General features: G+C 41.3%; 1 protein-coding gene across 1 annotated transcript; it reads right to left on the bottom strand.

The window, feature by feature from the left end:
• On the bottom strand, positions 1-19,343 carry HHLA1 (HHLA1 neighbor of OC90). Its single transcript, XM_076332142.1, is given in 16 exon segments — positions 1-148; positions 373-455; positions 800-956; positions 7,660-7,731; positions 7,983-8,054; positions 8,609-8,806; positions 9,947-10,039; positions 10,800-10,886; positions 10,995-11,051; positions 11,640-11,723; positions 13,108-13,191; positions 13,285-13,368; positions 13,829-13,909; positions 15,041-15,100; positions 16,550-16,658; positions 19,266-19,343. Coding segments are annotated over 16 exon segments (1,443 nt in total). The 3' UTR covers positions 1-104.

The raw sequence follows: 19,343 nt of genomic DNA, 5'->3' as shown, positions 1-19,343 counted from the left end.
TATTTGCAAATAACATGTTGCATCCTGATTTTTACACTAAGAAATGAGAGAGACAACTAAAACTGCCACCAATCTTACAATTTGCAGTAAAATTCCTCCGTGCTCTAGACCGACGTACAGATGTTTTTAAGGCATTTTTGTTTTAATGCTGGAAGAACACAAAAAAACTGTCATCAGACAAGGTTTTATGAAGAAAATATTAAAAACATACATGAAGGTTAAATAATCTTTTTTTTTTAATCCCTTAAAAAAATCATTATCAGATAAAATAGCTATCCGATAAAAGACAGCAATTATTCTGCGGATATCTAAACCTTTTTGTTATACCTTCATAATAAGGTATGTAGAGATATAAAGAGAAAATATACTTACTGTGGGAGTAAGCAACTCTTTTGACTCTTTCACAGACATAATTTGCATTTTTCAAGAACCAGGAATAGTATTCAACACAGTACCTAAAGATGTAGTTAAAGTTAGGAGAGTAGTAGCTTGTTATCTTTCGTAAGCACAGCTGTATGCATAACATATTGCTAATATTGAATATGGAAATAAAAAGCTAGATTCTGACCTCAATGATGTCATTAGATATTTGGAAAAATTCAGCTGAGCTTTATTCACTTAGTTTGAATACTGGAAGCCAGATCAGGTATTGATCGGTGCACTGGGGACCCATTTGGGTCTCAGTCAGTAGCCACAGACTCTCAAAAATAAGCATTGCTGATTGAAAATTGTCATTTGAAAAGAGCCCGATGGAGTATTTTAAGCAGAGAGAGAGAGGGAAATTAGTGCCAGTTTTTACCTCATGGCTTCCTTTCTGGAATATCTTCTCTGACCAACACAGAGGCACAGCTGAAAAAACCTACAGAGCTCCATCACACAGGGATTGATCTTTTGCACTATAAGAGTGACAGGAGGCGAGGTCACACGGGACTCTTTGAGGATCGCCTGTGGGCACCCTAGGAAAAAATACAACTCCAAACTAGTTCAAATACTTGTCCCATTAAATTTCTTGCAATGCCTTATGTGGGCTATGAGAAACATGCAGATTAATAGGCTCATGTAGGTATCTTAAAATCAAATCCAAGTGAGGCAGATAATAGAAAAGAAAACAACACGCAGCCTGTCAGTTGCTTGAGTGAAAGCACGAATATTCTGTTCAATTTACTATTATTTATCATTACTTGAAGCCACGTTGTTTTTATTTATCACAAATATAAGGAACAACTCTAAAGATGACATTCATCTATTGTTACTTGTTTAAGTGGAGGCTCAGTTGTCACTGAAGCATCAGTTTTCCACAGTGCAAAACAGCAAGACAAAGAACAGCACTGTACACTTATTATATTTGATATTTTATATACGCATATGCTACTTTAATGAAAAATTCACTTCCAGTTCCACATGCTTCCCTACACCCACCCTCTAAATCTGAATCCTAGATTAAATATGACTGAGCTAATAAACAGACTCTCACTGCTCTTTTCATCACTTTTTTTAGCCTCATTAACAAAATAAACATGATTTATGCAGAGGTTATGGCTTTCTCTCTGTCCATCTCTCTCTGTCATTTTTCCCCTTCTTGCTTCTAGTGACTTGAATAGTCAGCTAATTTCAGCCCAATTTTAGGGATGGGTAAAGATCCTCTGGATAAATACATTCCTACAGGTTTCATGAAAACTGACAAGTAACTGGAGGAGAAAAGGTCAGTTTTTGCCTGCACTGAGAGGAAGGTAGGAATAATTTCTCCTTTTTACTATTTGTTTGCCAGGAGCCAGCTGGTTAATCAGTGCTTTTTCCTTTAAGTGACCACCATTATATTATTCTAACTTAAGAAAAATGCAGGGAAATGGTGTACCTGGGGACGGACTCCCTCTTCCCCTTGCTTGAGCCAACTAAAAGGAAAATATCTAGTTTGTTCATTAAATCTTCTGCAGTCAGCAGCAAGAGAGAGACATTTGCACACCAAACATTTCATCCCGCCAGCAAATGTAGCTGTGCCAGACTGCAGAAAAAGCAATACTACAGAATAGGTGATGGCAGCTTATAACAAAATCCTGAGTTGCTAGGTGGTTTTTCAGCGTCAAATACAATCTCTCTTCAGACTCCCTTTCTGCTATACAAAAGAGAAAAGAAGGCAAGGTGAAAATGGGGGAAATTGAGAAAAAGTAAGGCAAAATTGAAGCCGTTTTCAGTTTTTCAGGGCTTTTCTTCATCATACTAAGAGAAAAACCTAACATTTGCCATAGTCTTGTCTTCTCCAAACCATCACCTACCACACATCATCTTGCACCTTAGCTAACAGCTGTGTTATGATGGGTCAGAATCAAAGGACTTGCTAGAAAAAAAAAATTGCAATATTTACAATATGCTAAAAGGCTCCCTGGGCACGGCTAAAATAGGTGTGTAACCACCTCTCCTTTGCATATTTAATAACCGTGCTCTGAAGAGGAGATGCTGTGTCTCAGGGCACACTTTGGGTCGCTGCAGTGAAGCCGCCTGCCCTGCAAGGCATCATATCTGAGCCTGGGGAGCTGCATGCACACACATCGTGTTGTCCCCTGCATACAGCAATCCTTCCAAATGGATGTCTCCCCTACACCAGCACTCCGAAAAATAAGAGACATCCCTGCAAACGCCACGCTGGGGCTGTGAAAAGATAACCAGGGACCGGGATGTGAGAGGGTATATTTTGCATGATGTGGGTGTCCCACCCACATCATGCACCCATTGGGGTGGTACGAACGTGCAGAGCGAAGGCGGCTGCAGTGTGATTGCAGTGGGATGGTTTTTCCATTTGCGTAACTAGCAGCAGGCTTTGGCCATGTGTAGATAAACTGCCTTACCTGCAGAGTATAATCCCCTTAGACAGTGTAATTGCATTTCCAGGTTCACATGTCTCACATGCTTTATAGCTTTGGGCCATCTTCTGTTATGTGATAGGAGAGATTACAGAGGTTAAATTTGGACTAATGAAGTTCTGTTGAAATAAGCTTGAGTCGTCTAGTGCTGACAAGAAGTTTAATATAAAATGGCATTCATGGGCAGGAGGAAAATAAAGGCTCTGCCAACCTGAAAGAGACCACTACAAAACCATTTCTCTTCTGCCAGCGCTTGCCCAAGGTAACAGGAGTCATGGAGGAGTAATGGGCAGACACTTGCAGCTCCCAAACTCATGGGCCCCTCTGAAAACCGGTTGTGTGTCAAAGGCGCTACACAAATATCAGGCGTAATGAGTCAGGGATGGGCAAGAGGGAGCCCCCTTTCTCTTAATCTTTTCAGCTTTGCATAAATGTCATTAGGCTTTGTCCACTTAATAGCATTTGATACACCTTGATTTTTTTCCACTCGATGGCAATTAAAGATTAATGATTTCTTGCTGTAACAAACACTCTTCATGTTAATAACCGAACATTAGAGCATGAGGCAATGAGGTTTTAATATAAGTTGTCCATGAAAAGTAATGTTAGAGTTGCTGTGAATAATTAAAACTTGCTAAAGGCCACCCTCCAATGAATCTGTCTCCACCGAAGCGGGTACTCGCCATCCTGCCTACCAGGTGTTAAATGCTTTACTCAAGGTATGTGTTTTGCCAGCAGAAATTCAGCTTTATCTAAATGTAAATTGAATGACTGCAATTTTAATTTGGATTCATCTATGTGGGAAAGAGAAGTCAAATAAAAAAGCTGAAAATTAAACAAATTGCTTTGGTTTTCATTTTTGACAATCAATTTTAAATTAATGCTGCATTTACATAATACTATATTTATTTAATGTTGAAAATCTCTTTCAATTAATGTTGTATTTAATTTTATTTGGATTGGATAGTATACTCACATCATGTTGTTGAAACTAAAATATTCAGTGCTTCATAGTAATGTTTTATATCTCTTCTGTAATAAATTTCTACTGTGAGATGTGTTTTTTGTATTCAGTTAATAAGTTCCTACAGATTTGGATTGAAATTAAAAAAAGAATTAAAAGTATTTATTTATTTATTTCAGAACTTTCTTTTCTAAGAATTTTCTTTCCTAAGAAATTGAGGCAGTCAAAAGAGGCCAGAAAATGCAAGAACCACAGCTCCCTGTGCAGAGCTCTGCTCTTGTCTATTTGAACTTACCACATTACTGTCACAGGCAGATAAGTGACCAATTCTTGCTGCAGTAAACAGACTTTTCCATTATTAACTCAATATCCCATCTCTCTGACACTGAGATTAAATTTTGCTGCCAGTGAAAAGCAATGTTATGGCTACTGTGAATAATTCAGACTTACAATATCCCTCCCTGCATGCTCTAATATGCACACTTGCATATTTTGTCAGTTGACATCCACTTTTGTGATTTAAGAAATTACTTCTTATAATAATGTCTCAGTCTTCAGAGCATTGTGGATGCCCTTCATTGCTTTGCGATCCCACTGTTCGATTTATTTCCCCAAATGCATGATTGATATATGCAGGTAGACAGCCTCTGTCATCATGGTTTCTCATAGAAAGGCATTTAGTGACTCTCCGTTCCCTGATCTCATTGAAATCCATGTTTCCCAGCCTTTTCAAAATGGGCTGGTTCCCCGTCCCAGGTTCTCCAGCGGCTGTAGTGTTGCCCACCAGACAGCAACTGGCACATGAACAAACTCTGGACTGTGCACACCACAAGTCCAGGCACACACTCCAGCAGCTTCCAGCTGGTTGGCCATTATTTAATCCTCAAGTCAAACTCACCCACAACAAACAAGACATGCAGAGAACTTTGGTTTTGTGCAGAATTTTTGATAGATGAGAATTACCATAGCATATTCCTCTGCTCCCAATCAAGATAAGAAGACCTAGTTCATCTTAAATTCTTCTCTTCACACCATCAAGAGTGTCAGGAAGTCAAACTATATTCATGTGATACGGCATTGGATCATTTTCTTCATGCAACCAATGTATGTCATGGGGGATAAGATGAGGACTCTGGTATTTTGAGCTCTTTAAAAAGCAGTAAAATGAGAGAAAGATCAAAAAAGGATATTTGGCTTCCTAACTCCACGGTTCGAAAAGCCTCTTACATCAAGAACTGCTTCTTGGCTCAGAACCAGTGAGTCTTCTCCTTGGAAACATGTCTCAGTAGATAGTTTTTTACTGCAGTGTTCTCAGGCCTCCCAGGCAATAGCTTCATCCCCCTCTTCCCTGACACTGCCTTTCTGCAGGACTTGTGTTTGCATGATCATTTGATGATGTTGTCAAACTTTGTTTTTCATGGTCAGTATTTTTAACTCTGATAACATTATTTACTTCTGAAAACGGATGCCCCATTCAGTGGTATGCTCTCAAATGCTTTCTTTTCTAATAGTATGAGTAAAAAGAAAAAAAAAAAAAAAAAAAAAAAAGACAAGCAACCCACCATAGGCTGGTAAACTCAGCCAACCAGAACAGGACAGGGAACTATGAAAAACCTGAGCAGAATCAGCAAAAGCTACAAAACCTAACAGCACAGGATCCTGGTCTTGGATTGCTGCAATAGGCAACAACAACAAAACCAAGGGAAAAAACAAATGACACCCAAAACTGTAAGATACTACTGCTCATCTACTATGTGATCATTCCCAGTGACAGAAAAATTGAAGATTTGTGAAAGAACCTTTCTCTCTGACTCAAATATGTTTACCCCTCAAAAAAAAACCCTTTACAGACAACTAGAGTTGTGTTGGAATTCAGCAATGAGCCGAGAGAATTCAGTATTCAAGATATCATTAGAAATGGTGAGATCAGCAGGGAATCCAGGCCAGAACTTGGATTTTAAGCCTCCAACTAATCCCAAAATGAAGACCTGAGGGTTGCCTGTCAGGTAGCTGGCTGCATCCCCAATGCTCTGGGTCAACTCCACTAGCAGAGACGGACCACAAGGCTGCAGTTTCCCTTCATGCAAAAACCTGCTGGTGATGTTCAGTTTTTCACTTTACCTCTCCTGTTTTGACAGGCTAACTATCAGCAGCAGTTTCCTCTTAGATTTATTAGGAATCCATATCAAAGACCCACAATTTCCTTTGACAATACCAGAATGGTGCAGTTTCCTACTAATCCATCACAAACCATATAATCAGCATTTGCTCTTTGCTCTCCTCGCCTACCATCTTTCAGAATCTGCAGGTATTTATTTGTTCATATTATCAGGTTTTTTTTGTTTTATTTCCTAGATGTCCAAACAGACCTTTGAAAAAATGTTATCTGACTGGCATTTTATTTCTTTGGACTCCTCTGGTTTTATCTATAATATCAAGTCCAAATGATACTGAAGACCTCTGCAATTTAGTCCGATATGTTATCTTTGCACTAACCAGCTTCTATGCTCCTTCCTCTTAGACAGTCACCACACAGAAACACAAGCAGATAATGGACAGATTTCCAAAATTCCCTCCAGCAGACTTCACCACCCAGCAAGGCTCGTGTTCCTACTCATTTGTGGTAGCAGCAGAGTCAACTTCAATGGGGGGACCAAGGACAGCCTCTTCCCAGAGTGTCCCATAAGCTCATAGCTCCAACACAGCTCTAAGCAGTCAAACTGGCAGGACGTAGTTGTAATGCCAGGAAACCTTGGAATTGATCCACCTGCTTATTCTGGAAAAGTGGGGACCATTTTTTTTCCTTTCTAGTCTTAAGATGAGCACAGGCATTGCCCCACCTTCACGCACTACAGGAGTTTTCACACCGACCTCAGTGGGAGCTACCAAATTTCTCTTCTCTCCCTAAAAAGATTATGCTGCACTGAACAGAGTCTGGACTATAGGCACGTAGATTTTGTCTGGATCCCAGAACAGGCAGTCTGGATTTTCCCTCCAAATACAACAGCAATATGAAATCATAATAATACTGATGTGCTTTCCACATTAGTACCAATGCTGGAACATAAACACCAACATATCCCTCAAATTTCCTTCCTTAACTACCAGGTTAATGGGGACCATATAATCAGGAACTGTGACAGACATGCAACTTCAGCTGTGCCTTGCCCGCTGCTCAGCTGGCCAAGTTGCCACTGAGACTCCCCTCCTGGCATTGAATCCAGTCCAGTTTTTCAAAGCATATAACCTCTGACTAAATACTTTTACGTAAATATAATTTTATTGCCAACATGAGTAGATGATACTTGTAAGTGGAGTGGCACATCATCATATATTTACCATGCTGAGCTCTTAAATTCTAACTGTTTTGGTGCTTAAAAGAAAGAATTGAGCTTTCCTGAAAATCTAGTTGATAATGATCCTTCTTTAGCTGAAGAAGAACTTTGCAGTACTGTAAGTTCAGGGCAATTCTGGAGATTTCACGTGGCATGGATTGACTTAATAATTTTATTTTTACCAATAAGGAGATTTAAAGCATAATACTTTCTTTTGGAATAAATTAATTTTAAGATTCTCCAATAACCAATCCATGTTAAAATTGACACACAGAGTACATATGTTAATTCTGTCATCATATTAGAATTTATGTTTTGAATGTGCGATTGCATATGACTCACAAACAAATATGAAAGCAGTCCCTTATACATTTAGGGTGTTTTACATACATAAGATATCATGTAAATTAAACATGGATGTTGTTTCTGCATGGGAAAATTTGCATACTTATATACTTGCAAACATACTACTATTTTTGCTGCATGAGGTGCAGCTACTTACTGGTAGCTGAGTAAAGTTTCAGTGTCACACCAGGCCTGTAGGGTGGTGTAGACAGTACTGAGGAAGGCAAATCTGAAGGAGGGAAAAGAATATAAGTTGCCTTGACATATTAACAGGGAGAAAAATACGGGAAGGTTGACTGAAAGAGTAACAGAAAAAAGAAAAGCGGAAGTCACAGACCTTCCTACACCTTTATGTAATAAACACTTACATAGATATTGATGTATAAATACATTCACAGTGACCTATTTCTAGATATATTATTTTCTATTTTGTAAATGTGCCAACTGACACACTTCGTTATTATCCCAGATCAATCTCACCTGGCTCTGTTTGCATCAGTTTGTTGGTTTCTTGAGGAGACACCATCTGCATCCAAAATGCATACACGTCAGCTGTGGGAACAGAAAGACACATGCTTCGTGTCATTCAGGATATTTGTTATTTATCTGTCTGCTGAGAACTGCTACATATGAGACAGCTCAACAGACAGAGTCCCTCACCCAGTACTTCCAGTGGCATATAAAAATGTCAGGATGAAAAAGGAAGGACAAAAGCTGTGCTTTGCTAGATCTTGAAAAGTTATGGGCTAGGGAAAGGTAGGATTTAAAGAAGGTATGTTTAGTGGAGACCAAGAGAAGCAGTTTTATATTGCTTTTTCACAAGTCTGCTCACCGTATTTGGAGCAAAATGTGAGTGAAGACCCTGGGTGGCAGAGGTGTCTGTGAGGAGCAAGGCTTAGTTTTTCCCCAAAGGGTACGAAACTACAGATGGACCCTATAACTGATTTTAGCACTTCTACAATAAAAAAAATCTACTCACTAGTGACCCAGAGTGGGTCTCCCTGAAGGGCCTCCCAACCTCAACCTCAGAGATGTGGTTTTAGCTTTTGGCCAAACCCCACCGCTAGCAGGGTAAAGGGGGTGTCAGTCCTCCTCGCCGTACTCACTGGGGCTGGGCTGCAGGGCTGGCGAGGGGGCCGAGCTCCCCGCAGCAGTCGGAGGGGGTCCGGCCATGCCTTGGGGTCTGGAAGCATCCACGTGTGCTGATGGAAACCCTGATCCTTTTGCTTCAACCGTCTTTGGCCATGGTGGAAACGTTATGGTGGGGATTTCCTCCCCTTTCTGGGCAAGAGGGATCCTGGTAGCTGGAGAAGCAGGAGAGACAGAGGGAGGGCACCAGCAACGCACTGGGGGTGCTGGTGCCCCACGGCAGTAGCGAGCGTAACACTCTGAGGGACAACAATATCTAAAATACACCCAGAAAATCCCATCTACTCCTTGAGTGTTTCCTCTGGCAGGTGAATGGCCACCTTTCCATTTAATTTTTAAAATTATGTGGTTTTTTTCTTTCCAGGAAAACATGGGGAGTGCCAATAAAGTTTGAATTTTAACTGACAACATTTTAACGTGCCAGTTTTCATAAACAAAAAAAGAAACTGAAATGTTTCTTCAAAGTGTTTTTTTCTTCTTCACATCATAAAATTATTTTTTATTTCCTAAACTGCTTCACTACAGAGGAGAGACAGGAAAGCTCTTGTCTGTGTGAAGGGGAGCAGGCAGGTACTGGAGGGCAGATACTGGCATTTGAGAACTGATGACATGTTGCGGCAGGAGTGACACTCGGGGCTGGAAGAGATAACAAAGGTTGGTATGTGGTTGAGCAGAATAAAAGAGCTTATAAAAAGACAGCAGACTGACTAGGGAAATGTAGAAATTTTGTTGTAGACATGCAGCTGCAGTGATGAGGAGGTATGAGGTAAAATTCTGAATTTCTCTTTGCTGCTACTATGTGGAAACAAGTGTGAAGATTTGCTTTTCTGCTTTCAAAATGAGGCAGACTAGCACTTTTCTATCTTGTAGCCTTGTGGCAAAGCTAAATGCACTGAAGTTTATGAAACGTTCAGGTACTCACAACTGAACGTCATATAAAGTCAAAGATAGAGGAAAAAAAAGAAAAAAATTACAATAAGAAAGAAGAGGAAACAGTTTGAACAATCTTTTTCTTAGTTTAAAAACAACCTTTTTTTTTCACTTCTCTGCCTCCTTAGAAAACTTCTTTTTCTAATAAAATGGCAAAAAAAAAAAAAAAAGGGCTTTTTACAATAGTTTTTCTATCCTCCAGCTATTCAGTGCATTACTGACCTGATCTTCTGATATTTAGGACAAGTTTTTATTTTACTCTGTAATTATAGTTCAACATCACAGTGCTGCGCAGCAAACATACATGATCACTTGTCAAGACGTTAATCAAGAAGATAAGTTTAGGTCTGACAATATTTGCTCACTTTTAAATGTCCACACATGTTCTGCTGATGGATCCACTGTTTTGTTTGGATCTTCCTGTAATTTCATGAAACTTGAAAAATCCGAATCTAGATCTTTGAGGTATGAGAAGATAGGGTTAGTATGCTCATCATCCATCACATATTGTGTGATAAAAAGGAAAGAAATCAGGTTCTGGTATAAAAGAAACAGCTGTTGTCCTTTTAAATAAAAGTCAGTTTTGGCAAAGAGTCTTTGATTATTATTTTTTTAAAGGACTGAAACATCCTACAGCTGTCGGCACAGGTAAACTTGCCACGGATTTCACTGCCTGCCTGTTTTAATCCAGCACTGAAAATGAGAAGTAGTCATGGGCAGCAATGGGGGGTAAGCATCTGAAGTGCAGCTCAACCTGGCAAAGCAGCTTTGGGTGGAGGAGCCGTGCGGCACACTGGCTGAATACGTTCAACTCCTTTCTGAAGGTAACTCACGTAAAGGTAGGAGGTAACTTGTGCTGAGATTTAAGGGAGGCTCCCCAGTCCAGTGCTGAATTCTGTAAAAGCTCTCATCCCAGGAGGTTTTGTTTGTTCCTCCACTAGAAGACCTCGTAGCTAATAATTTAAGAGTTTGTAAATTTTACTTATATTTATAATATAAATATTATATTACACTTATAATAACATAAAATATTGTTCTATTTTAATTATAATAAAATATATGATAATGTATAAATATATATAAGTAATGCAATGTAATGTAAAATAGTATTTTAAAAAATATTTTTACATGATGAAGACGGAGTATTCATTGCAAGTGCTACCTGGACACGTTTTCATTGTTGTTGCTGTTTCCTTTTATTCCCCAGGATGTACTTACCCAGGTCAGAAGATGTGTTACTGGAAAATGTGTAATTAATAACAGGAGACTTCTCCAGCATTTCCCAAAATTCAGACAGATTTCTCCCTGCAAATAGAAATGCTTACAAATATCAAGAAACTCTTGTTTCTAGTATAAGTCATCACTGAGAGTAAATAGGGCAATGTTTTGGGGTGGAATGGTTTTAACATCTACCTGTCTGCCCTGCCATCACACAGATGTAGATGCAATCTGAATCATTGCTCTGACGCACTGAAGGGCAAAAAAAAGTTAAACAGTTCATTGTTACTAGTTTTCATTATATGATATTATCTTAAACAGTTGAAAACACAAACACAAAATGGTATGTGGCTACTACAACTGGCCAAATATTTTCCTTCTGATCTGATTTTTGACAAAAACCTTGAACCGGCACCAAATCAAAATGCTAATATTTCCTAGATAGGGAATATAGAAAATAGAAAATGTTTCTATCCAATTAAAATTCTAAATTACAAGCATTTTTACATGGAAAAAAAATATTCAGATAATATACCCCATAATTATTCTTTGGGAATCATAATTCTCCAAAATACCAATATTTAATCATAATTCACCAAACTTTCAAACAAAACATAGCTGCTCCTAGAAACATTTGTATCTCTATATTATATATATATACATTATATATGTATCTTGTTCCTCTGAGGAGACTTTGATTACAACTGCAGTCCATGCTTTGCAAGAAAAATGCTGCTGAGTAAGAGCAATAGGCTTTTATACAAATTTCTATGCTTGTTTCCATGCCAGGAGTAAATCAGACAAATAAGACAATGATAAATGTTAAACTGAAAAGCAAACCTGAGAGAATAGAAGTGGATTTGAAAATTTCTGTGAGATAACTGGTGGAGTTTCCAATAATATCAACAAGTAAAGCTGTAAAATCTAGACAACAAAATAGAGAAAGTTTATGATTTAAAACGCATATTCTATCAACTATGCTAAGTCAAAAAATCACTTTTATATGTGATCATATTTTGGATATATGCTTGTATGTGACAATGTTTAAAATATTTTAAAGTTGAGAATGTTTCTGCTGAATGGGAGTGGACTTAAGAAGCCACTGGAATACTCCGCAGAAGTATATTTCAAAGATGATAACCAAAATAGCACCAATGTGCCTAAAAGTAAACTTCAATGGAATTTATCTCTTCAAGAGAACAATTTAAAGTAACTTTCTACTTACTCTGCTTAAACATAGAAGGAGAACCAAAGGTTGTAGGCTTTGCCTGCACTAACTGCCTATCTGCCATGTAGGACCTTCCAGGAGGCATCTGCTTGTCTCCTCTGAGGTCTACTTCAGACATACCGTTGATGTTGTTGTCAGCTCAAAAAATGGCTAGTGGTGGTGGTGTTATGACTTTTTCATAACAAGTTCTAGCAGTAACAGGTCAGTGTTCTCACTTAAAGAGTGACAGACACGAGCCCTGTGTTGCGCACTCAATTTCTGCTACTTGGGAGGATGCTCTAATCACCAAGATATTCTGGATTTGGTGCAGAACAATTAAAGTTTCTCTTTTAGCCTCCAAGGCAGACTGGGTTATTATGCAATAAGGCTTGTGACATGTGGGTCCAGAAAAAGCCTTGAAAGCCATTGTGGCTCATGTGTGTGGTCATCACATGCAGCTTAGAGGGTACGGGTTCTGCTCCCTAGCTGCTGAGCTACTCTTGATATATTACATTAACCAGCCATAGAATTAGAGTGCTCAGACCCATCCTGGAATGTTAAGTACTGTGAGGTCAGGGATGTGAATGAGGATTATAGGTGAAGGATTTGCCCAACAGCGTTTTGCACTCCATTAAACAGCTCTATGAAGACATTAATCCTTGCTTTTTACTCCTGTTGGGCTCATTGAAGTTATTGGAGTCTATTGGTGCAGAGAAGCCCTTGTTCATGTCCTGTGGGTTATCTCAGGAGAGTGAAAGTGGCTAAGGTAATGCATCATACATTGCTGGGTTTTGTCTCCTTCGCTGCTCTTTGTACTCTGAGGAGGAAAGGGAGGTGTTTCTGCCAGGTAAACCGCACCGGTCACTTGACTGATGGCTCCATCCCAGACTGGCTGGCTGGGTGCAGCCACCTGAGACTGAGTTCATTGAGTCTCCCCCAAGGTTCAGAGCAGCCACTCGTCGTGAGTAATGGCTGTTGACCTCAGTACGGTGATGCTGCTCGTAAGGATGAAGTCTGCAGAATTCAGGCTACAGCTTTCAGCTCCAAAGGAAATAATTCATCTTAACCACATGCAATTGCCAACCTCTCTTGTGTACCCACCTGTCAAGTCATTTGTCACATTGTTCAAACAGTAGCAGTAATGCATAGGGAACTTGCCACGGTCAACATTTTTCACGTTAGAAACTGTAAGGAGAGACAGAGAAAAATCAGTATCTTGATGCACAGGCTGTGTGAGAGAAAACGCTCCTGTGCGAAGCAAAGCGCCGAGACACTCACTGTTATAAATGGTGACTGACACTTTGTGGAAGGCAAATGAGCTGTAGGATGTGACACTCAGCAAAGAGAAGAGTTTTTTGGTACCTGCAGAAACACATGCCCATGCTATTAGCAGTTGGAACAAATTATGAGAACAGCATGTTTTGACTCTGCTCATTTAATTTCTAAAAGACTTGTGAGGTGCTGATACTATACAGCTGCCCGAGACTCAATTCTTTCTCATTTCCACTGAGGGAAGGATCACTTGTATTACTTCTTCTTCTTTTTTTTTTTAATTCAAACCTACACTGGATTATAAAGTGCTTTCTAAAGGCATCCTGTAAGTAATTATTTTGTGTCTATATATAAACACACACTATTTTCCAAATTCTTTGGGGCAGACAGCTATCTGCATTATAAATGCACAAGGGTAACTTGCTCCTAGAATCAATTCTGGAGGCAGACGGCATGTATTTATGGCTTCTTCTGCTAACACTGTTAGTCCTTTATCTCATTCACCGCCGGGCTGACAGCCTGCGTGACCTGCCCGGCCTTGTCACATTACCTCTGAGCGCCGTGTTCAGCATACTGTTCACCAGCTCTGTCAGGTTAATAGCAGCCAGATCCACGGACTTCGCAGGAAGCTCTGAAAAAGAAGGGGTCTCTGAGCAGTTGGCTGCATGAGGGTTTAAGGAAATGGCCGTTAATCCCCTGCTTATATATGGCAAAAAAGCTTCCAGAATGGGAAAAACAAATTGAGCAGATTATGTATCGGGGTGCACTGAAAAACTGTGGTGAGAAAATAAAGATGCCAGGAATGCAGAGACGAGTCTGGAAAACAACAAGATAAAGTGGGCAGTGCAATGGTAGGCCAAAATTCAGGTCGGGCTCTATGTTGCCTGTTGCCTTGAGCATGCCCTTGAGCAGGCTGCCAGGGAGGCGAAGCCAGCCCTGAAGTTTTGGTGCCCCCTCGTGCTGGGCAATGTGTATTTACTGCCAAAATTGCAGCAGATATCTCTGCAGATCACAAACGGAGGAGAAAGTACCTGGGAAATGTTGCCCCTTCCCCAGTGCTACACAGAACTGGGATGCAAATGCAGATTTTTTTTTTTTTTCCCAACTACCTTGATGGCTATACTGCTACGACAGAATAAATTGACTGTAGCTGAATCACACTTTTTATTTTAACATGTTTTCTTTCTGTTGACATTGCTTACTTGTTTTTCCCAGGTCAAAATTTCCAAAGACGTTCTTTTGCTTCCCTCCCGCAAAGTCATGCAGAAGCAAAGCAGTATGGTGTCTCTGTGTGTGTGCCAGGTGGCAGGTCTGTGTGTGCATGACAGAGAGAGAAAAAACAGAGCAGGACGGAAAAAGAAGCACAGAAAGCCAAGATGAGAACAAAATCAAATTTGGGGTGAAATGCAGTTTTCCAATGACATCAGTATTATTTTTAACCAATTTGAAACCAAGCTGCACCCCAGGGCTGGAAGCAGGGCTTGTCCACAGCGTAGAGGAGAGGAAAGGGAAAACAAAAGGGAATGGAGAGCTGGGAAGGAGAGGAAGGAAAAAGAGAAAACAGCACTTTAGATTCCTGGAAGGATGGAGGTTAAACCGGCCAGGGACCTAAGTTGTGTGAGGAGCTCTTGCAGCAGTGGTGGGTTGGGGCTCACAGACTCTGCAGGAGAAGGACCCATCTGCCACTGCCTCCGTGTCCAGCACAATACCTCCCACTCCCATTAAGACCCCACACAGGGCCTCCTGACATGCTGCTTGTTACCTGCGGTAGCCAGCACTGCCACTTGCTTCTCTTTCTTATTTTCTCTTCTTATGCATGAAGCTGTGAAGTGAAGAATGAGACTGAGAAACAGTTTTCTCCGTTGAGCTACCAAGCAACTCTCTGTTGAGCTCTCCACCTGGGTTACTTTGCTGCTTTCATTCATTTTAGCTCAGAAACCTATGGACATTAGCACTGCAAAGCAGGCCACTGTGTATTCACGACAGCAGCTGATCAAGCGCCTAAGAATAAGGATTTCCTAAAGGACTTGCCAGGTCCTTTAGCTGCTAGCTAAAGAAAGAAAGCAGATTAAATATCAGAGCTTGCCCCCTTAACTCAAGAATCAAAAGAAAAAAAATAGTCGCAAACTGTTGTAGAGGTCTGCACTAGGCTTGCACACAACATTGACTGCAAGGTGCATAGTATAATAAGGCCAAATCTAAACGAAACTTCACAGGCTGTGTGCATGTTTGTTATTCAGAGCACTCATTCCACTGAGTACTGTTCTCAAGAGCTGTGCTGTGGGAGGAATGAACTGGAGCTGGGCTCAGGAGCTTGGACTCGCTTCCTGGGATTCCCTCGGTGACCAACAAGGGCAAGGTGCAGAGCAGCGATTTAGACATCACAGGACAAGTTGAAGTGCAGGAGTTTGGTGTTTAGGCTCCCTATCCTATCAGCGGAGAGCTGAGTGCCTCCAAAGAGTAATCCATAAGGGTCCCCAAATGAGCCAGTGCTAGCAAATGCTAAACTCCCATATCCCACTGAAGCTTCAGCTTCTCAGTCCATCCAAGCTCCCCAGAGAGAAGTCCTCTCCTGGGAGCTGGTGGTGAGGAGGGCTTACCTCAGTGGTGGTAATGCCCCCCTCTGTGTTATAACCTAATGGGCAGAGCTCTCACCAGGGAGTAGGAAACCTGGGCTCAATTTCCTCTTCAGCAAGAGGAAAACTGTAGGACTGGAAGCAGCAGAAGAAAGAGGAGATGTGACTGCATGATCTGGCTGTTTGTAGCTAAAATTGGTGAAACCTGAAGGCTTGTCCTTATTCATACAAAAATCTATGCCTTGTACAGAAGAAGATCCCTGGATACATTTCTCTTTCTCCTTCTCTCTTTACATGTATATAAAGGAAAAATACCCTCTAGAGAATCCATGGTACAAGGCCTGTAAACCATGAGTCCTCATACAGTGCTAGTCAGCTGTATTAACAACTCTCACTTAGTATGAGCTAAATTTGGACTGACAATCTAGGTGGTAGGAGCTCTTCTAACCCCTCTCTCTCTTTCCATATAAACCCTTCTGACTCCAGATTTATGGCATGGGAGCCAAGAGCAGACCTTTGCCGTCATCTGGTCTGCCCTGCTGCATGGCACCAGCCCTGGAGCTCCAGCCCATCAGCCTTGCCTACGCGGGTTGAAAGAAACAAGTGTGACACAGATGTGGGAATGGGGCTATGGGAGCAATTGGGAAAGAGATACTTGGGTTGTTCCCTGGGGAGCACCAAACCATTGTCCTTACCTGTGTTGCAAACCAGAAAGAGACACAGAAATCCCAGGCTCATCTTCACTGGCACATGCCAGCAGAACCACTGCATTGTGGACTCTCACTTCCAGCAGCTTGGGCTGCTCTAGGAGAAAGAAATACTATTTTGGTGGTGTTAAAGTTTGTGGTATTGTGCGATTTTGTCCAACCCCTGTCCCAAAATGATGTTTACCATGAGAGAAATATTAGCTCTCTGGAACGCAGAGAAAAGATTGCTGGTGTAAATGGCAAAGAATCAACTGAGCTCCTTTTCTGCACAAATGTTGCTTGCCCGGTCATCCCAGTCTTGTATTTCTATAGTTAATTATTGTCGCCAAGCTGTGTCCTGTGTTGCCTTGCCTAGTTGCTTGGGAGGGATTAACGGTGCTCTGTCTTTCAGACAATGAGCTGCTTTCCAGGTTTCAAAGATTTAATTAGAGGTGGTTAGAAAAAAAGAAGGAAAGTCCTTGCTTCTTTACATGTTCCCCCCATTCTTGTAATATCGGAACACACCAAATAGCTCTGCAGTTGTCAGAAAATGAGGGAGCATATGAAAATTAGCAAAAAAAGTTAAAATTTTTTTTTTCATATCCTCTTGGAGTACCTAATCTTGCAAGTATGTGGCAAACCATTATCTTGAAGACAATACTGTTTGATTAACAAACTATTATCATCGTGTTTAAAATCTTTGTCATATTTAATTCATTAGAGTATTTACACATTCTGAAAATAGTTAACTTGTACTTAGAAATTCTAAAGACACTCTTCCTTGGGATGATGAAATGATACCAAGCATTTCTGTGTTTGAAATATCTGTGTTTGCTCATCTGATGAGTCAAAAGCGTTTAAGTACCAGCTCTGCTAATTCAAACAAGGCTCTGGGAAGTGTTTAGGTAGTACATCCTATCTATTCAGTCCATCTGCCTAATCCTTTTTACTCAACCCCAAGCCTATACTCATCCACAGTTTCTGCACAGCATGTGCAGAAGAGCAGGGCTGAGGCAGAGAGAAAGCCATGGCCAAATCTCACTCCCCAGACTTCATACTGCATCACCTGTCTGTGAGCTGGACTAATTATGCATGGACACAGTCCAGTGACCTGTGGACCAGCCTAGCATCAAAAATCCTAAGCTTGGCTCTCCTTGCAACAATATTTGGGATCTGACCAACAGCTAGACTGCAGACCATGAATGTATTGCTGGCATGAGAATCACAGGGCCTGACACCCAGGCAAGGCTATCCCTGCTTCTACTGTCCGGTACTACGAAGCTTACTGGGGCTTGTAACAGCTTTTTCTATGGATCTGTGGACCCTGTAGTTAGCAGAGACTGTTGCATGGTAGCTCAAGCCTGCTAACATGCTGATGTGATGAAAGCAGTGGTGATGTAGTCTGCACTGAGGTAGGTATAAAAGTAATCCGTGAATCTGGATTTTGCTCAATTTTTTTTTTCCTTTTTGGTTTGACTGTATGTAATGGAGAGGAATTAGTGAGAGATACTCCTCAGTGGAGCTGAATATGAAGAACTGGTGCTTTGCAAAGGTGTGGGGAGGTGGCTGTTGGGGAGAGCAGGCTCTGGGGTCAGTTGAGGTTGTGGAATGGGGCGATCACGTCAAGGGGAGGTTTGTAACTATACATGTATTGGAGCAGGAAGGCTATAGTGGCTGGTGCACCCAGTCAACTAAGTGTCCTGGCAAGGGGGAACTGTTGGGTTGTGTGTTTGAATGAGGTCAGCAGTGGGGTGATTTGCTGTTTTTTTAATAGAACTTCATGAATTTTTATTCCTGTACTATGAGAGGTGACTGCCTCCTTAGCTCTCGAAGATCTACGTTACGATGAGCCGTGCTTCATGATGACGGTTCAGTGTTCATGGGCCACAGACCTCCCCCTGAGCGTGTTCCTCATGACCCGTTCCTTGCACATAGGGTACGATCAGGCTGCACGGCCAGTGCTGTCTCTGTGTATGCCGGCCCAAGGGATATCAACATGAAACATGGCCAACAGCAGTGCTGTCACCGTGCTGTCCCTGTGGCATAAGGCTGGTTGGCTAGAGGGTCTCTGCAGCCCAGACTGGCAAAAGAGCCCAAACCTCTGTCCTTCATGCGGATTTTGGCTGCATGGCAAGTGAGAGACCCAGACCTAGGAGGTGGGAGAAGACGGTATCCCCTGCCCCATTTTCAGTCTGCCTCTACAGATCGATGGTCAGTGCTCGTGCCAGAGTGGGGAGACTTGATTTCCAGGACCTGCTTTGAGGAACGTGGGCTCTCCTGGGTCACCAGTGGATAACACTTGGACTAACACCAAAATCTCTGGTGTCTGTAAGAATATTTCACAGACTGATGTGTAAGCACAGCTGTTCTACAAAGGTTCACAAGTGTTGACATACTGTAGATAATTTCCTATCAGGGATATAACTTTATTACTGATTTATTTAAACTGGCCCAGAGCTGTTCATTGTGGCAGGATGGGGAAAATCATCTGACAAAGGACTCGGTGCAGCATGCTAGGGCAGGGGCTAGAGAGAGCACATTTCCAAGAGAGAGAGAAGGTGCAATAAGATTGACAAATGAAGGAACCGTCTTACCAAAGCACCTTAGAGGAGAGAGAGAGAAGGAAAAAAGAGCTGTAAAAGCAGAAACAAAATAGAAAGAGAGTGAGAGACAAAGTTGTCCTTGGAAGCATCCCATGCACATTGAGAGATGCTTTCTCACTCACCTGAATTTGCAGCTCCCTGCTGTCCTCCCCGCTGAGCTGCTCCTCCACGCTAACCAACACACGCTATTTTCTCCGCAT

This window comes from Aptenodytes patagonicus, chromosome 2 (genome assembly GCF_965638725.1).
Source record: "Aptenodytes patagonicus chromosome 2, bAptPat1.pri.cur, whole genome shotgun sequence".
Taxonomy (NCBI): domain Eukaryota; kingdom Metazoa; phylum Chordata; class Aves; order Sphenisciformes; family Spheniscidae; genus Aptenodytes; species Aptenodytes patagonicus.
Note: the sequence above shows the minus strand (reverse complement) of the source record. Positions and strands in the feature narration are given on the sequence as shown.